The 27,289-nt window shown below is 42.0% G+C and overlaps 1 protein-coding gene across 1 annotated transcript in view; it reads right to left on the bottom strand.

The window, feature by feature from the left end:
* LOC147662578 (extracellular calcium-sensing receptor-like) overlaps positions 1–23,760 on the bottom strand; it is a 71,857-nt gene extending 48,097 nt beyond the window's left edge. Inside the window, exons 1-2 of the mRNA XM_086951070.1 lie at positions 23,729–23,760; positions 12,400–12,691 (exon numbers count right to left, since the gene is read on the bottom strand). Coding sequence (XP_086807196.1) covers positions 12,400–12,691; positions 23,729–23,760 — 324 coding nt within the window. The remainder of the gene's footprint in view (positions 1–12,399; positions 12,692–23,728) is intronic.
* Between the last annotated feature and the right edge of the window lie 3,529 nt (positions 23,761–27,289).

A 27,289-nucleotide genomic window follows, 5' to 3' on the forward strand; every position in this document is an offset into this window, starting at 1 on the left:
CCCCACCCACTGATTAGAATGTCCGCACCGTGGCAGAATTTGCGCCATGGTCAATGGGTTAACCTGCCTAAATACGAATTGACAAATATCCACACTTCCGCCTCCTTACGCCCCCAGGCGGGTACCTGGGCTGCGATGGGATCCAACGACGAATGAACTTCTGCAAGCGTCCAAGCCAAAGATAAAAAACACCATCAGTAACACGTGGCTCAAAATGTTCACCACCTGTGAGAAAAACGTACATAGATCATGCCACCATGTTCAGGCTTCCTTTTTGCGGAACAGGACATGGAAAACTGCTAACCAAACCAATAAATCCAATGATACCGTCAAAAACATAGCATACACAGCCTCTTCACAGTATATGTAACCACACACAGTGCTTATAGCAATCAGAAGACAACCTATCAATCCTCTGCCCGCGCTCCCTGGTCATGGCTTCCGTCGCAGCCCCTATCCTAAAAGTGTGTGTCCCAAACTTGGCTGGGTCCAAACCGGCCGCTTTGAGGGCCAGTGGGATTACTCTACTGAGTTGGAATTTAAAAGCGGACCCTCCAAAACTGGCGGCTGGTGTGTGATGAATGCTTCTAAATTGGTGATGGGGCAGCAAACACTACCCTTCGCCTTTTGGAGTATAATCTGGCCCCCTCTCCCACCCTGATCTGTCTTTGACGTAGGGATGATTACCAGCAGTGATTCCTCATGTATCTTCATGTGGCAGCATTGCATCCCCCCCATGACAGTCATGTTTGTTCCTTGCTACCAGTTCCCCCACCGTTAACACATCATAAAAGGCTTTAAAACTAAGCACCTCACCCGGTTGTTTAAGGCCTTCAATAATCGCCCTACATCTCTCATTGCTCTCAACAATGACACGACAGCCCCTGCTCCATGCCATGTTGCCTCATATAGCTGCTCCATCTCCCAAGGTGTGACAGAATGATGCGCAACCCTCCTCCCGATACGATGACACACCACCACCATTACCACCAGCACCAATACCACTAATACAACCACCACCCCCAATGCCAGTACCAGCACCACCAATACCACCACCACCAATACCACCACCATCACCACCACCACCAATACTGCCACCAATACCACCATTACCACCGATATCCTCACTACCAATACCACCAATGCCACCACCACCACCAATACCAATACCACTGACACCAATACCACCAACACCAATACCAATATCACCACCTCAGTGCCGCTTGCTTACTAGTAATAGCAGGTGCACTGTACTCTGTCAGAGCTGCAGCTGAGACCGTCCCACTCTCCCTCCCTTTGTGCCTGCCATAAAGCACAGCCCATCCTGCACCAGGAGGTGAATCCAGGGCCCTACTACAGATGGAGTGTTTTTTATTAGGCCAAAGATAGCAACGGCATTACGCAATACCATACTACACACTCAAATCAGGGAGAGGGCAGGAAATAGCCCTGCCTTCCCGCTTTTCCTCCTGTGCTGCAACAGTGTCATCAAATAGCGAAAGGTGTTGGAGCACTTTGTTAGTGTTAATAGCTCAGATTATTTGTAACTCTCACGTCACACTTTGTGTCTGTGTAATTTACAACACTTACACATCTTCTTCACTGCACTATTTATCACTTCTTTGACGACATCACAGGCCGGTCTCTACCTCTGATATTTACAATCTAATAAGCGGTCGAGAAGGCCCTTTATTGCAATATAATATGTCTCGCATTTGCGAGAGTTTAAGCTATTAGTATTTTAAATGACAATGCCTTTTACTCATGTTTCAAAACCAAAGAAATAAAGAAAAGGCATAGTCATTTACAATGCAAATAGCTCAAACTTGCATGAATGCGAGACCTATTGCATTGTAAATTCCTGTTTTTAAAGCATTGTCCTCAAAGGAAGGGGTCCCTGGGGCCTTAATAGGGTCTTCCAAAATATTTTCCTTGGTACATGAGGTCTCCGGGGCATCATTGAAGCTTAGGGAAGTGGGCCTTGTACACCTCTCCCTTATTTAAAATATTGGCACCAGGTAATGGGGTCCCCAGGGTCATAAGAGGCTTGGGGAGGAGGGTGTGTGCCTCCTCTCCTTTTTAAAAATGTTGGCCCTGGAGGTGGTGTCCTAGGGGTCTCATTGAGTCTGGGGGGCGGGCATGTACCCCTTCCCTTTTTTAAAATATTGGCCTGGGGATGGGGTCCCTGTGGCCTTAATAGGCTCAGGGAGGGGGACTGCATGCTCCACTTTTTGAAAGAGAAAGGCCCCGGTTATGGGGTTCAGGGAGCTCAAGCCCCCCCACCCTCCTAAATTATATGTTGGAGACGGGATCCCCTGGCCACTATTGGCCCAGATGAGCTGTTCACTCACCCCTTTTGCAGACCAAGTCATCTTTTCCAAATATTCATATCTATTTGCTCAATGAATTTCATCTGCTGCTTCTATATTATCTCGCATCCATAAAACAGTTATAATCATGTTTTAAGACTCTGCTAGAACCTCTACAGGTTTATGGCCGGTTCCAGGTTTAGCCACTGCTGTGAATTTTCGTTTCCGGGTATCAAAATGTCTATTATTTGTAAAAATAATTCCCGGGACCTATATCTAGACACAGTTTCCACTTCTTAGCCATCTAATCACTATGTTGATCTTATCCCTGCCTTAAGTTGTAGTGGGAATTAAAAACGGTGCATTCAATATGTTAAATAATAGTGTTATTAATACACGTAAAACTTAATTGTTACTTTTTTTTAATAGCATAGTAAATGATAAAATCTTGTCATTTTATTCTTTTGGTTAAGTTTTTATTTAATAATGCATATGTTTACATATTTTATATACATATGTATTTTTGAATCATAAAAACAATGGGGCATATGTGCAAGCCCCTATTGCCACCACAACATCACTTTTACGGACAGTGCGGTGGCGATAGGGGCTGCGCCTTTTGTACAAACCAGCGTTAAGCCACTCAACGTGGCTTAATGCTGTCTTGTAAAAAAGGCACCTTTTCACTCCACGGTTAGTGTGAAAGGGGCGTGCACTGGGTGATGTGGTGGGGGTTCCACCGCAACACCCATGTATTTAACGCTGCCCCCTATGTACAAGGGTGACATACATAGGAGGCAGCGCCAAAATTAAGACCAGGAAAATCCTGGTCTTAAGTTGGTGAAGCGAGGAGAAATGCATTATTTCTTCTTGTTTTTGCTTTTTCCATGTGTGCTGCGTTGTGCAGCACACATGGAAAAAGCTAAATGCCATGTTTTTTTATTTAGTGAGGTGTCCCTTCCTGTACAAAAACAAACCTTTTAAAAAAGTGCCACTTTTGTAACTTTCATGTGTGCTGCATGAAGTAGCACACATGAAAGTTACAAAATGACATTTTAGGAATGTTTAACTGCAGGAAGGGACACCTTCCTACACATAACCAATGCAATCTGGTGCAGGTGTGCCTGCATTGGTGCTAAGTTGTTAAACTTAGCGCCATCTCAGGGGGAAGCGCTAAGCTGCACGACATTCTTCTAAATATGGTGCAGCCCTGCTTTTCAGAAGTGGTTGAGCGAGTCGTTAAGCAAAGGACACACTCCCACTTCCTAGCGCATATCTCCCAATGTTTCTTAATTTTTTACCGATATTTGTTTCCCGCTGAATACTTTTTTTTTTAACATAGTTTCATATATTGGTATCTTTTTACATTTTACTAAAACAAAAAAATTTACATATTGGTATTCTTCGTATGTTTTCGAAACGCAAAACATGTTATTTATGTATATTTATTTACAATATTTTACATAGTGGAATTTTTCAACCTATTTATATGTTACATTTGCAATGTATCATTTTTTATTATAACCAGTTTGATATATTTTTTAAGTATATTATAAATAGTACTATATTATATTTCTTATTTTTGATACTATTTATTTTGTATTTTACCAATTTTATTTTCCACAAATCATTTATTGGTAATTACTACATATTTTATCATATTGTTGCATGTTTTTACACTAAAATAATTTTTACTTAAAGTCCTATTTTTTATGGGGAATTAGTTTTTCTATTTTTATGTAGCAGCCAATATTTTTTACTCTAAGTCTACTGTTGTAGTGTATTTGCTTCATTCCTCATCAGATTTTGCGGGAGTGAGTCACAGTTACATGCTACTAATTGCTGTATACGGTAAGGCCTTTTCAATTTTTTAAAGGGTTTTAGGGGTAGAGTGGATGGAGGTAGTGTTAGTGAAAGTACGCTATTGTATTAATTTTGATTTTGAGGGTTAGTTAGTTGTAATTAAGGCTACCTGTTTTCCGTTTTTACTAATTTTTACAGATAAATACAGACTGAAATCCACTTATTTTTTTGTCTGTATTTATTTTTAAATGTGGATAAAAATGGCAATTGGGTGTTTTTGGAGTGATTCTAAAAACACTTTTCCATGACTGGCAGGCCAATAACTGTGTCGATTGATAGGTAAGGGGGTAACAAAAAAAGGTATTTTACTAAAGAGGCTTAAACAGCTGTAGATATGCACAAGGCTGATACAAAATCTGAATATTTTCATATAAGTTCATTGATTTATCTTCTGTGGGTGTTCATATCACTGAAACCTGGCAGGCATTCAAGCATGACTGCATATTTATTGGGTAAATACGTGAGGAACTATACTAGTTTCAGCTTTGTTTTTTCACAAAATATGGATAAATACAGAAATGGCTGACAAAAAATAAATATGGATAAATACAGACAGAAATGTCCCAAAAATAAATACCATAACATTGGGAGACCTAGTTGTAATTTGTATTCTATTGTTTTTTGGGTTGTGTGTTAGGGCTACCTAGAGTATTGTTGGAATGCATTGTAGTTTTAGATATTTAACGTATTAGGTTGTGCTTATTACATTTGCAATGTTATGTTTATGTGGTATTTGAATATAGTAGTTTGTGGTGGTGCATATGCTGTGTTCTTTTAAAGGCTAAGGGATCAGTAGTCATTCATAGGGCCTGTGCTGTTATGTGTTTTTCAAAGGAAATGTATCGGGTTTCTCGTCAATTAATATATTTATTTTATTTCCTTAGATTTTTGGGGATTTTTGCTGCATTCTTAATTTTTTGAGTTTATTGTATGAGTTTTATGTTTGTGATTTTCGAATACATTGATGGATTGATCTTGGACGTGTTAATGTTTGCATTTTTCTTTTCGGATTAGTATTTATTTTGTTTGATGGATTATGCGTTGAGAAAGTGGACATCGATGGAGATCTATAACTACGGAATTGTAAGTTTATTTTTATTTGTGTAGGTGGGACGTTTTATATTTTAATATCTATCTGTATTTGCTGTAATTAATTGTAATGTATTATATTATATTTTCTAGGTTAGTCTTACTTAGTTTTATTTTTTGGACATTTCTAGTGTTGCGCTTTACGATTGTTGATATGTTGTCTTGTAATTAATTGTTAAACTTATTATTTTTATTTATCAGTCTTATTTCCTATGTTATTTCTATCTTTCGTGTCTGATGTATAAAGATATATTGTTTAATATTTATTTTGAAAATGGGTATATTCTAGTAACATATTTTTGTTAAGGCTTGTTTTATAGAGCGTAGGTTGCTAGGTGTTTTTTTGATAGGGATTGAGCAATTGATTCTAATGAGTGTATTTCTCTGTTGTAAAAAAAGTTTAACTTTACATTGTAACATGTTGCACATTCTACTGGTTGTTTACTTACTTTAGGTTTCTTTTAGCTTATTGAGTGATCTTTTCTTGGTTGTTGGTAGCGTTGTTAAATTTCTGTCTGGGGTTAATAAGTTGGGTGAATTGGAAGGGATTGTGCCATCCTTTTTCTTTGATGTTGGTTTTAGCTTTTTAATGTATGGTGCTGTCCTAGACATTCAATCATCGTATCTGGAATTTGGTTGGCATCTCTGTCTGGTGTAGTGCAGTCAGCATACCAAATGCATTCAAAATGGTCCATTAGGGGACTTGGTTTATTTTAATGGTGGGCTTTCTATAAATTGTAGTGGTCAGCTACTTCTGTTACAGGGTCCCCGGCTGGGGATGTTTTTAATTTTTTATTTCAAAGGCAAACTCGTTGTTTGCTGCATATTCTGGACTTGGTGCACATTGTTAGAGATGACTCCAAAATTCTTGATTAAATTGATAGTAACAGCTTTGAATAGCTGTGTGTGGTTAAAGTTTAAGTATGTTTTGTATCATAGCTTGTTCAAAGTTGATTATATTTTACGTGGGACATAGTGGTTTATTCTGTATTGAATGTGGTTTAGTAGTTCATAGTTAGAGATCCTTGTTTATTAGGTAGCAAGGCATATATGAGGGGTATATTGGTGTTTTGATATTCATCATGGATACCTGAGTAAATGGTTTGGCTCAAGGTTGACTCTAAGCCCAGTGAGAGAAGGGAGATGCCCAAAACAGAGGCTGCCCCATATAGAATGAAGGGTGGGCAAAGGATTGCACTCCCCACCAGCTGGCACTGGGCATATAAATGGCAACACTAGAATTCCCCTTATGATACACCTGGAACTGAGTAGAATCAGAAGAAGGACGGCCCTGCTGTTGGAAGAACGTGAAGGAAATTTGGACCTTCTTGTCTTGACTCCAGGGCCCCAGAAGGCACTCCAAGAATAGAGCGACCACCCTCCTGTTTGAGCTGCAAGGCCGCACAAAGCTTCCAGAGGGCTTTACTGCTTTCCTGCTGAACAGTCCCAACTGGACCTAACCTGATCTGCTCTGTTGGCCTCTGCAGACGTAAATCCTAAACCACAAGTCCTGGAGTCTTGGCTGTGGTGAGAGTGAACTCCTTCATGCCTAACTGAAAGTTTCATGCTTGTCAATGCCAAGAATACATGCTGACACCCTTTGTTGATGGCTTCCCAGGACTGAATGCCGAATTGCACCCAAGCAATGCTCTCACAGGACTCAAAGCTGAGCAGGACGGTATCAATGGCTTCACTGGGCAGTTTCAAATCAATGCCAACAAACCTTGCTGACAGCACAAACCCTGATTGTTAGATCTGGGGGTCTCTAGTTGGCAATGGTTATCACCTTTGTCCAAATAGGGACCCTTACTTCTAAGTCAGGATAAGGGGATTACACTCCTTAATAACCCCTGCTCACCCCCTTGGTAGCTTGGCACGAGCAGACAGGCTTATCTCAGAGGCAGTGTGTTAAGCATTTGTGAATACACACAGTAATACAGTGATAACACTACAGATGGACACAACACAGGTTTTATAAAAATAGGTATTCTTTATATAGACTTAACACAAGACCACAAACACCAAAAATCCACAATACTACACTTAAGGTTGCTTAAAATATGATTAAAGTCTCTTTATTCAGGTTGCTGGTAAATGCGACAAAGTTCTCAACAAAGTACCTGGATGCGTAACGCAAAGTGAACAAAAGGCTTGCACAAGGGGAGATGTGTTGGTTCCGTGACCCGGGGGAATGGTTGCATCCTTCCTCAATGCTTGCGCAGAGTAGGGGACTCATCGTGAGCCTTACCGGTGCGGAGGTGATGTGTATATTCTCAGCCTGCGGGCCCGTTGCGTTGTTCAAGATGGCGCCCTTGATGCGGCGATGCGATGACAATGCGATGATGCCCTGACAGCCTTGCGACGACTCTGTACTTTGGAGCCGCGACAGGCCCTTTGACACGCTTCTCCAGTGATGCGATGGCAACTCTCACGATGGCGTCACGCTTCTCAGGTGATGCGACAGCAGACAGCTTCAATGAACACACGCTTTCAGGGAGATGCAACGAAGGCTTGCTTCTCCGGCGTTGCGATGATTTTAGCTGCGACGGCGACACGCTTCCTCTCGATGCGTAGCACTTCCAGCTCCCAGCGGCACGCAAGTGACTGGAGTAAGAATTCCCAGCAAGGAAATTCAGGAGGGAGATGGAGGTGAAGTTTTTTGTCCCTGAGACTTCAGCAGGGGACAAGCACAGTTCAAGCCCTTGGAGAATATCCTGTAGATGAAAGTCCTTACATGGTTCCTTCTCCTTTCCCTTGGCAATTAAGCAACCACTGCAGGCCAACCCAGCAAACAGCACACTGGCGGAGGGGCAGTCCAAGCTCCTGCAGCTTCCTTGGTTCTTCTCCTTGCCAGAAGTAATCTAATTTCTTGGGATCAGGGTCCCAATATTTATACCCAAAAATCCTTTGTTCTATGTAGGCAGAGAGGCCTCTGCCTAGTCCAAACCAGTTTCTGAGCACTTTGTTTACATGACTCTCTTCTTCCTTTCACTCTGCAGGGCTGAGACATCCGCCGCCCCACAGGAGGTGGAGCCAGCACAGGGGAGGGAAGATACAGCTCGGGAGCACTCTGATGACATGATTCCTCCTCTCCTTTCACAGTGCAGGGCAGAGACATCAGACAAGCCACAGGGGGTGGAGCCAGCATTGTAGAGGGAAGGCCCAGCCCTATTCAGGTCTCAGATGTAACTCCTCCCTCCCATCTAGATGCAGATCTCTCTATTCACCACCAGGCTGCCCCAGCCTGTCTCTTGGAATTCCCCAGCCCTGTCACACACAAACCCAGACAGGGAATACACATCCCAGCAGAGGCAGGCTCAAATGGTCAGGCAAGCAAATACCTGCTTTCTAAAAGTGGTATTTGCAAACACAGAATATTAGAATAAACTTTACTAAAAGATGTACGTTATTATTCTGAGTTCAGGCATACTAAATTCGAATTTCTACCATGTTCCCTGAGTCAGTTAGAATTATAAGAATGTAATAATCTAACTGCCCATTCTAACCTATGAGAACAGGTAGCCTTCAATAGTGAAAAACGAAAAGGGCTGTAATTCACTATTAGAACATGCTACACACATCAGAGCATGTCCTAAGTAATACTTACAATGCACCCTGCCCTTGGGCCTACCATAGGGGTGTCTAATATGAAGCAAAGGGAAGGTTTAGGCACGGGCAAGTGGGTGCACTTGGCCAAGTCGACATGGCAGTGCTAGACTGCACACAGGCCTTGCAATGGCAGGCATGAGACACACTTTACAAGCTGCTTCTGTGGGTGGCACAACCAGTGCTGGAAGCCCACCAGCAGCATTTGATTTACAAGCCCTGGGCACACCTGGTGCACTGTACTAGGGGCTGACAGATAAATCGAATAACCCAATCATGGAATCCAATCAGTATATCAATTTAAAATGGGGAGCACTTGCACTGTGGCACTGATTAGCAGTGGCACAGTGCCCAAAGCATAAATCTAGCAAAAACATATCAAAACAGAAGAGGCAATCCGTCAAAATGGAAGGGAGACGCACGCCAATGATGTAAGGTCTAACACTGATTGACTGCCACATCTTAACAAAGTGATGATTCACAAAGGAGTGAGAAACCCAAATAGACCCTTGAGGGCTTGGGTGGTTAAGTGAAAAGGTAGGGAGGCCTTCAAGGGATTTGATTCAAAGCAAAAATGAGTTGTTCAATTTACTTAAAGGCTAAGATTAATTAACCTGGTGTGTAAGTCATGTAGTTAAATATGCATAATCAATTTGTAGAACACATAAACACATATAAACATATAAACAACAAAACACAAGGGGTGTATCAAAAAAAGAGCTTTATCAAATATTTCATTAGGTCAGCAATAAATCAAAAAAGCAGGTAAGGAAATGCTGATATGAAGAGCCTAGTAGCAAATCAACAGTAATGCAGCAAAACCTATAAAATACATCTATCTCAAGGCGCAAAAGTAAATCAAGTACTGTAGAGATAAGATGGAGGTCGACGTTTCGGTCTCTCTACAACCCAATGAACGAGACCATCTTCAGGACTGTTTTCAATAAAAACACTGCTATAAATTGTGCTGAAATCTCAACTCAATGAAAGCCACAATGTTGGATTTTTAGAGGCGAAATTGCACGTTGAAGCGGTATGGCCAAATCCTAGTTCGGGGAACACAACCGTCCCATAGGCGAAGACGCCGAGGATAACTTGATAGATGGTTATTCAATGGTAAAGAGCTCAAGACACCGGAGGGGTTTAAAACAATCTATTAGTAGATTTAGAGCCCTCTATTATCCCGAAGTAGTTGTATCCGTGTATATAGGATCTTATAGGCTGGTGCTGTAATCCAACCGATGGTTACGTGGGCGTTTAGCGGTAAAGGGTTTATTTTAACTTGGCAAACGAAGTCGGGTCAGAGTCAATCTAACGGCAGCCACGGGTTTAATTTAACTTAAAACAAGAAGAAGAAGGGTCAGACTCGGTCTTTCCCGTGTCTGATGTTAGATTGACTCTGACCCTTCTTCTTCTTGTTTTAAGTTAAATTAAACCCGTGGCTGCCGTTAGATTGACTCTGACCCGACTTCGTTTGCCAAGTTAAAATAAACCCTTTACCGCTAAACGCCCACGTAACCATCGGTTGGATTACAGCACCAGCCTATAAGATCCTATATACACGGATACAACTACTTCGGGATAATAGAGGGCTCTAAATCTACTAATAGATTGTTTTAAACCCCTCCGGTGTCTTGAGCTCTTTACCATTGAATAACCATCTATCAAGTTATCCTCGGCGTCTTCGCCTATGGGACGGTTGTGTTCCCCGAACTAGGATTTGGCCATACCGCTTCAACGTGCAATTTCGCCTCTAAAAATCCAACATTGTGGCTTTCATTGAGTTGAGATTTCAGCACAATTTATAGCAGTGTTTTTATTGAAAACAGTCCTGAAGATGGTCTCGTTCATTGGGTTGTAGAGAGACCGAAACGTCGACCTCCATCTTATCTCTACAGTACTTGATTTACTTTTGCGCCTTGAGATAGATGTATTTTATAGGTTTTGCTGCATTACTGTTGATTTGCTACTAGGCTCTTCATATCAGCATTTCCTTACCTGCTTTTTTGATTTATTGCTGACCTAATGAAATATTTGATAAAGCTCTTTTTTTGATACACCCCTTGTGTTTTGTTGTTTATATGTTTATATGTGTTTATGTGTTCTACAAATTGATTATGCATATTTAACTACATGACTTACACACCAGGTTAATTAATCTTAGCCTTTAAGTAAATTGAACAACTCATTTTTGCTTTGAATCAAATCCCTTGAAGGCCTCCCTACCTTTTCACATCTTAACAAAGCCATTTAGACACTAGTTTGATCCAAACCGCTGACTGGCCCTGCAGAGGAGTTTAAATTTCCATAAAACTTTATTCGTCCAAGGGTAGCTTTCCACCAGGCAAAACTGCTCCTTGTTTCTGACCAGCAACCTATTGCAAGTGGCCTTAACTCTTGCCTTTGACCTGGTTTTGTTCAATCAAAAGTACCCACAGTTGTCTTTTTGTGCTTTTTGGCGTTTATTTTCAACACAACATTTAAAAACTCATATCTTCGATTCTTCTATATTTTTACCTAATTTTATTCAAGTAAATTTTCTCTTGTTTTCTAAATTAATATGGAATTTTTATTGTGTCTTCAGCATCTCCATTACTTCACTAGTGTCCATAGGTATCCGCAGCCAATTGATAACCATCCAGTTCTACATAAATTGTTAAAGCAACTTGATTCAAGGTTCCCTAAATACAAAATAAACATATGTGTTGTGGACCTACCTGCAGAAGTGGTAGACTTGCAACTGGGTAGGGTCTAGGCAAAAGTAAATTTTGGAAAAGTCATTGGATAGAATGAAACCCTCAAGCACCACATGAACCACACACGATGGCTTGTTTATGATCCCATCGTTTGGTTTTCCCTGGACCTCGGTTGGCTCAAGAGAACAACAAAAACTCCACAAATCTCACAAAATACTCAATATCTGTCATATTCCCATGTGGAGTGAATTTGGGTGGCAATGTAACCGGATTTCACTCCACAAGTGACTTACAAAAAAGGTGTTTTAAAAAGATTTTTATAACTGCTTCACAATTTGCGAAATACTTTCACTCTCCCCTACATGAACAAAAGAAAAATATGTATCATTCCATAAATGCAAAATAATACCTACCATTATAAGCAATATAAAGGTATCTAATGATATTGGTCAAATACAGTTGCTGCTAATAAATAATAAATAAGAGTTAATGAACCAGTTACAACTCCAATTCAGCAGCCAGAAAAACACCAATGGCTTGCAGCTACAATTATGTTGGTAAACCATTGATACATTCCTTTCCATTAATGCATTACATTTTCCTTTCATGCCCCACAGCTATTTGTGATCCTGAAAAGAATATAAACAGCCTTTCCTGACTTGTATAGGGGCCTTTTTGCCCATGAAGAAAAGCCCATTTGTAGTCATAAACCCTGTGAATTTCTGAACCACAAGGTTTGCAATCACAGAAGTTCTTTGTACATGAGGCAGTGGTTCTATCACAATCCCCAAGAATGAATAATTTCATAAAAATAGGCGGTAAACACTTTATTCTACCTGAGGGTATCGTTGCAGACCCAAAATTCTTGCCATCGAGATGGAACGCGTTGAACTGGAATCTCCTACTATGGCTGCAGTAGGGAGGCTTCCCTGACACTGGTAGTTTGGAACAGGTGCTGCATCCTGTGTTAGTATCCATAGAGTCCCCTCAAGAGCCAGCTGTATTGCAGCACAGGAGTCATAGAGCTGGAATCCGAGGCTGATGTTGGGTAAGATGTTGGGGTTCTTGTTTATTTCTTCAATGGCAAACACAAAAGCCTGGAGCCACTGGTAATTCTGAACACCAAACCTGAAAAGTGGGAGCCTGGTCACATATCTGAAAAACCGGGGTTTCTAATCATTGGATTTGTTATTATGCAGGAATGGTAAAATTGAAACTGGGACAATTCGCTTTCAGAGACTAAATGTAAGGCATATTTGTGGGTCCAGGATAAACAGAAGAGACACATTCACTGTATTCCTTGAAAGCAAATTGCAGGTGCATTGCAAGATATTGAGTCCTAATGCACTGATCTAAGAGACACTCAGGTTTTTATCTATGGTTGAGGACAATAGAGTAGATTGCTTCTGCAAAAGAAGTCTTGGGACAATGCCTGTGATCCATTACAAAAACCTGGGTTTTATCAGCATTTTCATGCTGCATAATTCATTAGGTTATATTATAATATATTTTAATATGTTATGTTATGTTATGTTATGTTGTGTTATGTTATAGAAAGAAATAGTCTTTGGGACATGGCTCTGCCCACATCCATAGGCTGTCTGAAGCTGAAAGGTCGTAGATGTACTTGCATGACCACACAAAAAAACATTTATCATACAAGCCCACACTTTGTACACTACATTTTACATGGCACTCTTTGAATAACAAAGGTTCTAATGTCTTTGTGAAGCTAATGCGCCTTCTTTCCCACGCATGCTGCCACCCCACTAGGATCTCTAGGAACCCTGCAGACCATCCAACAGTCTTTTAGAGGAGCATAGTTATCTGGAAGGATTGTCGCTTCAAAAGGAAAAGTTAGACTTGACCCACACATCTCCTAACAAAAATATAATGTCCAAAGTATTGGCACAGCAATATTTTGCTGTTTGATTTCATAATAGAAAACCAATGCCCAATGTGATAATGAAGACAAGTAAACATTTGTAAAGGCCATGTGATTCATGACAGGGTAAATTTCTATGTTCAATATTCTCTCACATTACCACTTCGATTGCAAATTATTTCATAGCGTATGCTGAACACGATAAGTTATGTTATGTTATGTTATCCGGATTTATAGAGCGCACAGATGCCCCAGCAAAGGGGCGTCCCGGCACTGGTACAGAACAGAAGAGCCGGACAAAAGTGAGAGACACAACACAATATGTAGGGTTCCCAGAGCCTGTACTGGAAATGATTATTGAAAGGATGAGCAAGGTTCTTCTGAAGGGTTTATATGTTATTGTTCACCTGCATTGAAATTGCAGACCTTGGTGAACACAGAGAGATGCCACTATATTGAGATGCTATGGTACACCCATAGGACTAAGGTTTTACATAGTTGAGGTTTCCATTAGGAAGCCAGTGAAGCAGGACTATGGTAGGACAGTACCAGTGTTTAATTTGTGAAGCAAGTAGGAGCGGGGCTCAACATATTTTTAGGAGCCCTACTTTCACTCGATGTCATTACATACCTTAGTGTGTGTGTGTGTGTGTGTTTGTGTATGAACATACATATGCATAAATTTGATAGAATGTTCCACGGTTCCCTGTGAAATATGGGTTACATATTAATATTGATAACCCCAAACTACTCTGGAGAGCTTCACCACTCACAGGGCCACTACAGTTATATAGGATGATTACCTAAATTATGCTAAATTGCTATCTAAATTATAGAACAAAAAGACAAATTATGGACCACATCTTTTAGCAGTATTATTTACATAAATGTGAGCTAAAAACATTTCTATGCAAAATCTGCAAATGATGGATCTAATGTGAAAATAAAGTTGTAGGTTGTGTGGCACATGGTGTAAGTACACAATTAAGAGGCAAAATCTGAATCACACAATTGCATAAATCCACTGACCTTTGATAATATCCATTACTTTATCAACAATGTATAGAGAAAAAGTAAACATAAAAATGTTTAAACCCTATCAGTGTCCTTTGTTTGCTAGACTTTAAATAAAACAACTTTTTCAAGCCTCATGGTTTATGATGTAAACAGAAACCCTTGATTTAGGATAATATTGCACAGTAACCTACTATATGTCGTATGTATGATAAACAATGGGTAACTGTGCAGTATGGCAGTTACCCGTTATGTATCATATTCTGAACTGGGTCAGCGAGGACTGACTGGGAGACTGGGCTTTCGATCCAACTTAAGTACCGAAACGGCGCTCTTGGAAATCTCAGAGATTGTGAGGAGATGCTGGATGCCGGAGGCAGGGTGATGTTAGTTATGTTAGATCTGTCGGCGGCTTTCGACACCGTCCCCCATGAGGATCTCCTCACTAGGGGCCCGATGTAGGTAAATCCCATTTACCGATTTTGAAATACCGAATTTTACCGATTCGGTATTTCAAAATCGGTAAATGGGATCTAGGACCCAACATCTGGAATCGTTACCGATTCCTTACAAATTCGGTAATTACAGATTCGGTAAATACCGAATCGGTATTTGCTATTGAATCCTATGGGCCTTTGAAGCCCATAGGATTAAAGTCAAATACCGAATTGGTATTTACCGAATCGGTAATTACCGAAATTGGCAAGGGTGCAGGGGGTGTCACTTTGACACCCTCTAGCACCCCCAAAACGGGCATGTGTGCAATGTGGCACACAGACATGCCCTAAGGGCACGTCTGTCTGTCACATGGCACATGTGTACATGCACAGATGTGCATGTACACAGGAATCGGTATTTTACCATGGATTTGTATTCCATGGTAAAATACCGATTCTGTAAGCCATGTGCTGATGGAACATTGGCTACCTACATTGCATTTTCGGTAATTTTACCAAATCGTTATCATTACCGAATCGGTAAATATTACCGATTCGGTAAATTTACCGATTCGGTAATGATAACGATTCGGTAAAATTACCGAAAATGTGCCCCTACATCTCGATAGACCTTTACCGATCGGAAACGGCCGTAAATCGGTATTTTACGCCGATTCCGATCGGTAAAGGGCTACCTACATCGGGCCCCTAAATTACATGACATCGGTCTTGGGGGGAAGGTGCTCAACTGGTTTTGTTCCTTCTTAGCCAACCGCCGACAGACGGTCTGGGCCTCACCTGGATCTGCCGAAATGCCGCCATGGGGAGTTGGAGTTCCTCAGGGCTCAGTATTGAGCCCTACTCTATTTAACATCCTTATGACCCCCCTGGCGACATTGGTGGAGTCCTACGGGGCCCAGATCGTCTCATATGCTGACGACACCCAGCTTCTTTTCACCTGCCGTAAGAGCGAAGATTTCGATGGGGAAAGTATCCGTGAGTGCCTTGGGGCTGTTTTCAACTGGTTCCAACTGAACAGCCTCAAGTGCAACTTGGATAAATCCGAGATACTTTTCTTCGGATGTCCATCAGAACCGGATTGGCATGGTTGGTGGCCTGCCGACATGTTCCCCCCAGCTCAGTCATCTAAATGGGCTAAGAACCTGGGAATTAAAATCGACAACGAGCTTACGCTCAAATCCCAGGTGGCTACCCTCACAGGGACGTGTTTCGGTATCCTCAGGATGCTCCGAAAGTTTTTTCCTTTGCTTTCTGAGGAACATCGGAGAATAACTGTACAGGCACTCATTGGATCCAGATTGGATTATGCTAACATTCTGTATCTGGGTCTGCCGGAATATCTCTTACAGCGCATGCAGGTGACCCAGAATGCTGCAGCACAAGCTATTTTTGGCCTGCATCGCCGAACCAGTGCCTCTAACTTGCTGCAATCCCTCCATTGGCTTCCCATACGGAAGAGGATAATGTTCAAGGCCTTGACATTAGCCCATAAAGCCCTGCACGCCACAGGTGCAAAATACCTACAGAAGAGGCTGGACTTTTACCGGCCGACACGATCCTTAAGATCGGAGTCACTGGCACTTGCTGTAGTTCCCCGTATAAAGAGGGCCCGACTGGGCGGTCGGTCCTTTAGATTCTTGGCCCCCCAGCTATGGAATTCTTTACCGCTGTCCCTTCAGTCCACATCCAATCTGCTTGCCTTTAGGAAGGGTCTAAAGACTTGGTTATTTTCTGGTTAGAGCGCCTCCATCCTTAGCCTCTGTTCTCCTCTGTTGTTATGTTTTTCAGTCTCCTTTTTGGGTCTGGAGCACAAAGCGCCGGGCCACTCCTTTGGAGTAGCCGTTGCGCTATATAAGACTCATATATAACATATTATTGGAAGGCAATTCCAAGCTTGAGCTGCAATGACAAAAACAATCTGTCCCTGTAGATGCAGGTTCAGTGGGAACAGATCAAAGAAACTGCTCCTCTGATGTCAAGGATCTGATTAGTGTGTACCAGTTAAATGTATTGGCCATGAAATTTGATATGTGTTTATAGTCCAAACTATCCTCAGTTATCATGGCATTAGCTAGTTAATGGATGACCACTACATTCTGTCCTCAGCTGTATCTTTCTCTCTCTCCAAGTCTCTTTCCAACTCATGATCCCCACTCCTAGTATAATATTGACTTTAACATAATGGTGCTATTTCATGGAATATTGTGATTGAACCTGGTTATATATAAGATCCATATTTAACAGATGTTTTTTAAGAAGTTCCCCCCTCCTCCCAACCAATAAACCCATTTGAGAAAGCCAAGCTTGTTCGCTACACTTCCTCGCTCCTTTCATTGTGGAGGCTTGCCAGCCAGAACATTCAATAATCACCAGCCCCTAGCGCGTGGGAAGAGACCTCCCCAAACCAGACTTGGAAGCGTCGGAAAATGGTTCACTCTGTGAAGAGGAGCTGTAGATTCGGAGGAACTTGCTGAGTACAGGCTGAATCACTTTAAGTCACTGCCTACCCACACCCATGTCAAAAACTAAGTTGTTGAGGTTGTCACAAAAGTCCTGGAGAGGTTTCACACCCTTGGAAAGACATTGGCTGCATAGAGCTTCTGAACAATTATCTGGAAACCTGCTCTCTGCAGGAGTTTCTAGTTACTAGTGTGCACATCTTTTGACATCGGCTTCTCACTGCATGACCATATGTAAGTAGCTCATATCGTGTAACACACAGTGGCACCGTGTGAGTTGGAAGGTTTGCAAACCCCCCAGAGAAGACCAGTCTTCTCTGGGGGGAGTGGTATAAAAACTTTCACCAGGACTGCTTTTAGTTCTCTGTCCACACATGCTGGTAAATGACAAAACAAACACCACCTACATCATGTATGTTGGTGCCTAAAGACTCTTCAACTGTAAGGTTGCATGTTCCACGATATCCTCACCACCGCTTTGTGTTTAGACACTCAGAAGTACAATCATACTCATGTTTGGTTATTTTCCAGAATGAGCGAAGTATGAATCAACTTCCACTCTCACTTGTTTTTCCTGTGGTCCATGAATATGTGATTAGTTTAGTATTTCATGTAACTTTCAGCATGAAAGTCGGGACAACAAAAAAAAACTATGGGATGAATTTATTGATGATGTCAACCAAACACTAATCTTTCCTGCTGTGATTGTGGTACCTGATAATGTACTATTAATTAGCTGGAGCATTTTATTACAGTAGTAGTCATCAAATGTATTAACTGCTGACAATTAATTTGTGTAAATATGGACTTCTCCCCACCCCCTGCTGTGACGTAGCCTATTCATCATTGCATAGACTCTGTACGCCCCCCCCCCCTCCCCACACCCTCCCCAGATATGACTCAGACTTGTCAGGCCGGCTCTTAACTGATGTGCAGCGCCTTTCCGCCAGCCCACTTTTCAGGTCACCCGGCATATGGGTAACCAATGCTGGCTATAAAATTCCCTATGCTATTTCAGTATTCAGACCAGAAAGAAACCCTCAGATACAATGCACCTTAGACCTACATCTTTCACAAGTGTTGTGCAGTTCAGCCAATCCAACCAGCCCTGCAGAAAAGAATACCTGACTGCCAAACAAATCCTCTACTAATATACTGTGGCTGTGATCTTCAATGCATTCTGTTATTTCATCCTATCAATTTAGTTTGCGTTTAGCAACTCTTGGCTAAAAAAATTCATATGAGTTTCTCCAATTAATTTATTGTGCGAAAATATTTACTGCTGAACTTTAAGTGCTGGCTGCAAAGTGGATTTATCTGGAGCTAAACACTAAAACAGCAGAACAAACATGAATGAATGCAAAGTGTGTCAAATAATGTATACAGCAGAGACAATAGCAGCACAAGCTACCCTCTTACACAAACAATGGACACAACACTTGCAACAGTAGCATGCTTCTCGCATGCAAAAAGAATTGAGAAAGCACAGGCAACAGGAGTGGTGTTTAGATAAACATATTGTGTGGAGAAAATGTTGTGCCAAGAATATTGAGGCCAAATGTTGTGAAGGTCATTTTCTATGGTTAGACCACGTTTTACTATATAACATATGTACCTTGAGAACATATATATGTATAAAAACAAGATACATAGATGGGGAGTTACGAAAACTAAATATATGCTTACCTATTTGCACTTACCTTCTCGATATTTTGGTCCTGGATTGTGTCCTTACAATATTTTTGTTAGTGCTATTCTGTCTGTGAACCACAGTAGTGTACACTTATCCTTATAATCACAAATGGATTCAGGACTGCAAAAGTAGTGCATGCTTCTCTTATGCACAGATAATACATACAGCAGGGCCAACAGTAGTACATGCTTCTTCAATACACAAAGAATAGATATAGCCCAGTCAACAGTAGTGCACTCTTCTGTCTTGCACAAAGAATGGAAACAGCACAGTAAACAGTGCATGCTTGGCCCATTCACAAAGAATGCACACAGGATAGTCAACAGTAATGCCTGCTTCTACCAGACTCAAATAATGGATACAGCATTGTCAACACTCGTGCATATTTCTCCTATGCACAAAGAATGCATTCAGCCAACAGTAGTTCATGCTTTTCCCATACACAAAGAATTAGTACAGAATGGTCAACAGTAGTGCATACTTCTCCCATACACAAAGCATGCGTACAGCATGGTTAACAGTGCATGCTTCTCCCATACATAAGGAATACATACAGCAGGGTCAACAATAGTACATGCTTCTCCCATACAAAAAAAATGGATACAGCATGGTCAAAGGTAGCGAATGCTTGTCTCATGCATAAAGAATGGACACAGCACAGTAAAGAGTGCATACGTCTCCCATACACAAAGAATGCATACAGCAGGGTCAACACTAGTACATGCTTCTCCCATACAGATGAATGGATATGGCACTATCAACAGTGATGCATGCTTCTCCCATACACAAAGAATGCATACAGCATGGTAAACAGTGCATGCTTCTCCGTTACACAAAGAATACATACAGCAGGGTCAACATTAGTATACGTGCTTCTCTCATACACAAAGAATGCGTACAGCACAGTCAACAGTAGTGCATGCTTCTCACACAGACAAAGAATGGATGCAGCATAGTCAACAGTAGTGCATGCTTCTCACATAGACAAAGAATGGATGCAGCACAGTCAACAGTAGTGCAAGCTTCTCACATAGACAAAGAAAGAATATAGCACAGTGAACAGTAGTACATGCTTCTGCCATATACAAAAAATGCATACAACACGTTAAACAGTGCATGATTCTCACATACACAAATAATGCATACAGCAGGGTCGACAGTAGTACATGTTTCTCCCACACACAATGAATGCATACAGCATGGAAAATAGTAGTGCATGCTGCTCCCATACACAAAGAATGGATACATCACGGTCCACTGTAGTGCATGTATCTTCCATAAACAAAAAATGTATACAAGACGGTCAACTGTAGTGCATGTTTCTCCCATAAACATAGAAAGGATACAGCAGAGTAAACAGTAGTGCATGCTTGTCTCATGCATAAAGAATGGACACTGCACAGTAAACAGTGCACACTACTCCCATACACAAAGAATGCATACAGCATGGTAAACATTGCATGCTTCTCCGATACATACGGAATACATACAGCAGGGTCCACAGTAGTACATGTTTCTCCCATACACAATGAATCCATACAGTATGGAGAACAGTAGTGCATGCTACTCCCATACATAAAGAATGGATACAGCACAGTCAGCAGTTGTGCATGCTCCTCCCATAAACAAAGAATAGATACAGCATGGTCAACAGTTGTACATGCTTCTTCCATACACAGAACCGATAGAGCACGGTCACCAGTAGTACATGCTTCTCCCATACACAAAGAACGGATACAACATGGTCAACAGTACTGCATGCTTCTCCCATACACAAAGAATTGATACAGCATGGTCAACAGTAGTGCATGCTTGTCTCATGCATAAAGCATGGACATTAAACGGTAAACAGTGCATGCTTCTCCCATACACAAATGATGCGTTCAGCACAGTCAACAGTAGTGAATGCTTCTCAAATTGACAAAGAATGGCTACAGCACAGTCTACAGTAGTGCATGCTTCTCCCATACATAAATAACTGATATAGCACAGTCACCACTAGTGCATGCTTCTCTTGTACATAAAGAACAGATACAACATGGTCAACAGAAGTTCATGCTTCACCCATTCACAAAGAATTGATATAGCACGGTCGAAAATAGTGTATGCTTCTCCTGTACACAAAGAGTTGATGCAGCACGGTCAACAATAATGCGTGCTTCTCCTGTACATAAAAAGAGTTGATACAGCACGGTCAACAATAATGCATGCTTCTCCCATACACAAAGAATTGATATAGCACGGTCAACAGTAGTGCATGCTTCTCCCATACACAAAGAATTGATATAGCACCGTCAACAGCAGTGCATGCTTCTCCTGTACACAAAGAGTTGATAAAGCACGGTCAACCATAATGCATGCTTCTCACATACACAAAGAATGAATACAGCACAGTCAACAGTAGTGCATGCTTCTCACATACACAAAGAATGAATACAGCACGGTCAACAGTAGTGCATGCTTCTCCCATACACAAAGAATTGATATTGCACGGTCAACAGTAGTGCATGCTTCTCCCATACACAAAGAATTGATATAGCACCGTCAACAGCAGTGCATGCTTCTCCTGTACACAAAGAGTTGATAAAGCACGGTCAACCATAATGCATGCTTCTCACATACACAAAGAATGAATACAGCACAGTCAACAGTAGTGCATGCTTCTCACATACACAAAGAATGAATACAGCACGGTCAACAGTAGTGCATGCTTCTCCCATACACAAAGAATTGATATTGCACGGTCAACAGTAGTGCATGCTTCTCCCATACACAAAGAATTGATATAGCACGGTCAACAGTAGTGCATGCTTCTCCCATACACAAAGAATTGATATTGCACGGTCAACAGTAGTGCATGCTTCTCCCATACACAAAGAATTGATATTGCACGGTCAACAGTAGTGCATGCTTCTCCCATACACAAAGAATGAATACAGCACAGTCAACAGTAGTGCATGCTTCTCACATACACAAAGAATGAATACAGCACGGTCAACAGTAGTGCATGCTTCTCCCATACACAAAGAATTGATATTGCACGGTCAACAGTAGTGCATGCTTCTCCCATACACAAAGAATTGATATAGCACCGTCAACAGCAGTGCATGCTTCTCCTGTACACAAAGAGTTGATAAAGCACGGTCAACCATAATGCATGCTTCTCACATACACAAAGAATGAATACAGCACAGTCAACAGTAGTGCATGCTTCTCACATACACAAAGAATGAATACAGCACGATCAACAGTAGTGCATGCTTCTCCCATACACAAAGAATTGATATTGCACGGTCAACAGTAGTGCATGCTTCTCCCATACACAAAGAATTGATATTGCACGGTCAACAGTAGTGCATGCTTCTCCCATACACAAAGAATTGATATTGCACGGTCAACAGTAGTGCATGCTTCTCCCATACACAAAGAATTGATATTGCACGGTCAACAGCAGTGCATGCTTCGCCTGTACAAAAAGAGTTGATAAAGCACGGTCAATCATAATGCATGCTTCTTACATACACAAAGAATTGATATTGCACGGTCAACAGTAGTGCATGCTTCTCCCATACACAAAGAATTGATATAGCACGGTCAACAGTAGTGCATGCTTCTCCCATACACAAAGAATTGATATTGCACAGTCAACAGTAGTGCATGCTTTTCCTGTACACAAAGAGTTGACACAGCACGGTCAACAGCAGTGCATGCTTCGCCTGTACAAAAAGAGTTGATAAAGCACGGTCAATCATAATGCATGCTTTTCCTGTACACAAAGAATTGATATTGCACGGTCAACAGTAGTGCATGCTTCGCCTGTACAAAAAGAGTTGATAAAGCACGGTCAATCATAATGCATGCTTTTCCTGTACACAAAGAATTGATATTGCACGGTCAACAGTAGTGCATGCTTCGCCTGTACAAAAAGAGTTGATAAAGCACGGTCAATCATAATGCATGCTTCTCACATACACAAAGAATTGATATTGCACGGTCAACAGTAGTGCATGCTTCTCACATACACAAAGAATTGATATAGCACGGTCAACAGTAGTGCATGCTTCTCCCATACACAAAGAATTGATATAGCACAGTCAACAGTAGTGCATGCTTCTCCCATACACAAAGAATTGATATAGCACGGTCAACAGTAGTGCATGCTTCTCCCATACACAAAGAATTGATATAGCACAGTCAACAGTAGTGCATGCTTCTCCCATACACAAAGAATTGATATAGCACGGTCAACAGTAGTGCATGCTTCTCCCATACACAAAGAATTGATATAGCACAGTCAACAGTAGTGCATGCTTCTCCCATACACAAAGAATTGATATAGCACGGTCAACAGTAGTGCATGCTTCTCCCATACACAAAGCACAGGCACCAGGAAGGGAAGCGTCCGTAATGAACCAAATCCAGTACAGTAAGTTCCCCAATAGTATAATCAATCCTTCCACCTCTCTTTCTGGCTGTGCCGCAGTTATGATCACTGAAACCCACGCACTACATACACACAAGCAAATTTCCTTTCCTAAACCTTATGCACCAGATATTTATTGCAGGATGTTTTTGCACAACTATTATTCATCCCCATCCCCTAAAATTTCCCAAAAGAAGATTAGAGCATAAACGTAGTGAAAACAAGAATCTTACAACTGGCAGACAAGTTGCGCGGGTTCCGCCATGTACGTTGTTTCAGGGTAAATGCGGTCGTCGTGGACTGGTATGATTCCTCCAATCAGGATGTCTCCCGCTCTTGAGAACCCAGAAACCTCATGGCTGCGCTGGGGGCGGCAGCCAGACATGGACACCCGACCCACGGAGACAGGCAACAGGCAAGCCAGTGCGCCGTACAGCAGCACATTTAGGGTAGGGGCTCTGTGAAAGAACATACTACCCATTACCCAGCTACAGTTCTGACGGAAAGCAACACAATTCAACAGGAACAACGAAATATGCAAAACACGACCAGCAATTCCAAAAGCGAAAGAGTTCTGCAGTCACTTGCGCGCTGCTGCGCAATCCTGCCTGCATCAACATACTTGTATTATAGTAATACATTGACGCCATGCCTCGCACCGCTTGGCGTTGCTGTGCAGCACTCACAAGCTAAATAGTAAATATACCCACTGCACCCCTTAATGTTGACGAATGATAGATTGTTATCACTGTCTCATAAAGTACTCATGAACCATATCTGAAATTACAGGGTTCTTTATGGTTATTTTCAATTCATGTGCCTAGAAGAATGTATTTTCTCATTAGTGCCCATTCAATTCAAACTTATTGAAAGTTGATATAAATGAGTAGCAGAGCTTAAAGTATATGTATATGTATGTTATGGTTTTAGGACCAAACAGTCGTTGCTACATGAAGAAAAAATACTTGTGCGGTAGCTCTGCCTGATAGACCGCCCACCACAAACACCGCTTCACCGGCTTCTTTTAATTCCTATATCAGGATCATGCCCCTGACAGAAAGCACCTGTGCAAACAAATGCGCAGAAGTGTGCCCGAGAGCACAGAGACGCTGCCATGGTGTTTACCTAAGTGACATCACTGGTGGCGCGCGACAAGACTGTGCGCCACTATTGTTGACTAACCTTTAAGGCGAAATACACTTTTTTCATTCGCCTGGATTGGAGTATCAATCACCATGTCATAAGGTGTAAAATTATTTTCCTATTTAAATATTCTGTAATCAGTTATAAAAAATTGTTTTTTTTTCTCCCTTGAATGTTTTTAGTCATGCTTCGTAAAATGGGGGACGAAAGTCATTCTACTTCAAAATCGTACCTGCAACACCCGCCCACATTTAGAATGCGTGGTACCATGAAGCTGCCCAGTTTTGGGACACTCATTAAGAGCGTGAGGCGAGTGACACCCTTTAAGAGCGCGAGGCGCACTCCAGGCGAGTGACACCCTTTAAGAGCGCGAGGCGCACTCCAGGCGAGTGACAGCCTTTAAGAGCGCGAGGCGCACTTTAGGCGAGTGACACGCTTTAAGAGCGCGAGGCGCACTCCAGGCGAGTGACACCCTTTAAGAGCGCGAGGCGCACTCCAGGCGAGTGACACCCTTTAAGAGCGCGAGGCGCACTCCCGGCGAGTGACACCCTTTAAGAGCGCGAGGCGCACTCCAGGCGAGTGACAGCCTTTAAGAGCGCGAGGCGCACTCCAGGCGAGTGACACCCTTTAAGAGCGCGAGGCACACTCCAGGCGAGTGACACCCTTTAAGAGCGCGAGGCGCACTCCAGCTGAGGGACACCAGAGCCCTCTTTGCGGATGACAAGATGCTCGGCTGTCCTTCCTGTGTTATATGCTCAGTACAGAGTAAAACGCTTTTATAAAGCTGCTCTGATTTAGGCTTCCCTGGGACAGAGTGATTACAAACATGTTGGCTCATTAAACCCATTAACGCCATCAGGTGCATGAGGTGACGAGAGAGGCCTCCGGCTCAAATGAATAGGTTCACCTTAATGTAGTTATTTACTGCAACAAGGTGCTCACACTCACCACCTGCTCTAAGATTTCTGGGACCCCGAACCACAAAAATGTACAAGCCCCCCTCTATTTTGCATATGACGTGATTTCGTAAGTGTTGACATTCCAGAGTGCACCATCTATGGAACTATTAATCCTCCCACAAGGTTGAATGCGATTTTGAGCGAAGACATTCCTGGAAAGTATATCAGTTAAAAAAACATAAGCAATCACACTCACAAAATAAGTACATATATTGTTAAGCTCTGTTACGTTGAAATACATAACGTTATTATCACTGGGTGGAAAAACATGTCCTAGATCACTTCAAAGCTTATATATTTCCTCCAATAATAACACCTTGCTTCCTGATAAATACATTATGTAAGTATGTGGGATTTGTATAGCACAAATATAGCCAACAGCAGCAGAGAGCAGAACTAGGTCAAAGGCAAAGACGTAGAGCTGCGTTCACAAAGGTAAAATTAGACCTAAAGTCCAACTTTACTACTTTTTCCAGTATTCACAAAGGGGCTTACAAGTAATATCTTTATGGCTGTAGAGTGTCCGCACTTGGGCAGTGGTTCTTTCCCTTTTACTGCATGTGAGGCACTATGAAGGTAAACCATAGGTAGACCCATGGGCAGAGTTTAATGTATGTGATCGGTAGGGCATGTACTGGTGTGTTTTACAAGTCCTGATAGTGAACTACTGCCAGTTTCCTTTTTCACTATTGCAAGGACCAGCTCACCCAAAGGTTATCAATGGAGCTCCCTGTAACATTTTTCAATTGTAACTTTCAATTTGTAGGAGCTATAGATTTGGAGTTTGGGCTCACAGAGCTCTTGATTTAAAAACACATCTTTATGGAAAGATGGCTTTTAAATTGTGTGTTTGGAAATGCCACATTTAGAAAGTGGGCATTTTCTTGCTTTACCATCCTGTGCCTCTGCCTGCCTGTGACATCAAAGCCTGGTTTAGACTGACAGCTGTGTTGTTTGTGCATTCATTCTAGACAGTCACACAAAGGGAGCTGATGTGGGCCCTGCATATCCTGATTTACCAGACTGATGGGCCTTCCTGAGCTAGAGTGGTGGGAGGAGTTGTCACTGACACCTGAATAGGACTGTGCCTGGCCTCTTACAATGCTGTCGCCATACCCCTGGAATATGTCTGGAGTCAAGACAGGGTAAGGAAGAACGTGTACTCTATAAACACTATCCTTTAAAGTATGCCTACTTAAAAGGCCAAAAGGGGTATAAGTATTGGATCTAAAACCCCAGACTTTTAGAACACTTTTGGATTGAGGACTCTGCCAAGAAGAAGACCCGAAGACCTGTCAGGAGGAGAACAGACCCTTTGATGTGTCTTGCTTCACTGGGGTGGCCTGCAGTTGCAGCTTCTGTGGGTGGGCAGTGAAAAAATTGGACATTGTTTTTGAATCCTGCTTTTTCAAGGTTCTCCAAGGGCTTGTGTGTGCTTGACACCTGTTGGAAGTCTCATGCCATCAAAGACTTGACCTGCAGGATCCCTGTACTCTACTGCTGGGAGTTCTGACCTGCTAAGTGGTACCAATTTCAGGTCTGGGCCATTGGCGGGGGTTTCTGGTGTTAAAGACTCCAAATTTAATGCATCACCCTTCCAGTGCCTTTTTTTCCAACGCAACCACCATGCAGTAGAAATTCCCACAACACTGCCACCATGCGGCTGAATAAATCAACGCAGCACCTGTCCGC

This window comes from Lissotriton vulgaris, unplaced genomic scaffold (genome assembly GCF_964263255.1).
Source record: "Lissotriton vulgaris unplaced genomic scaffold, aLisVul1.2 SCAFFOLD_4485, whole genome shotgun sequence".
NCBI lineage: Eukaryota > Metazoa > Chordata > Amphibia > Caudata > Salamandridae > Lissotriton > Lissotriton vulgaris.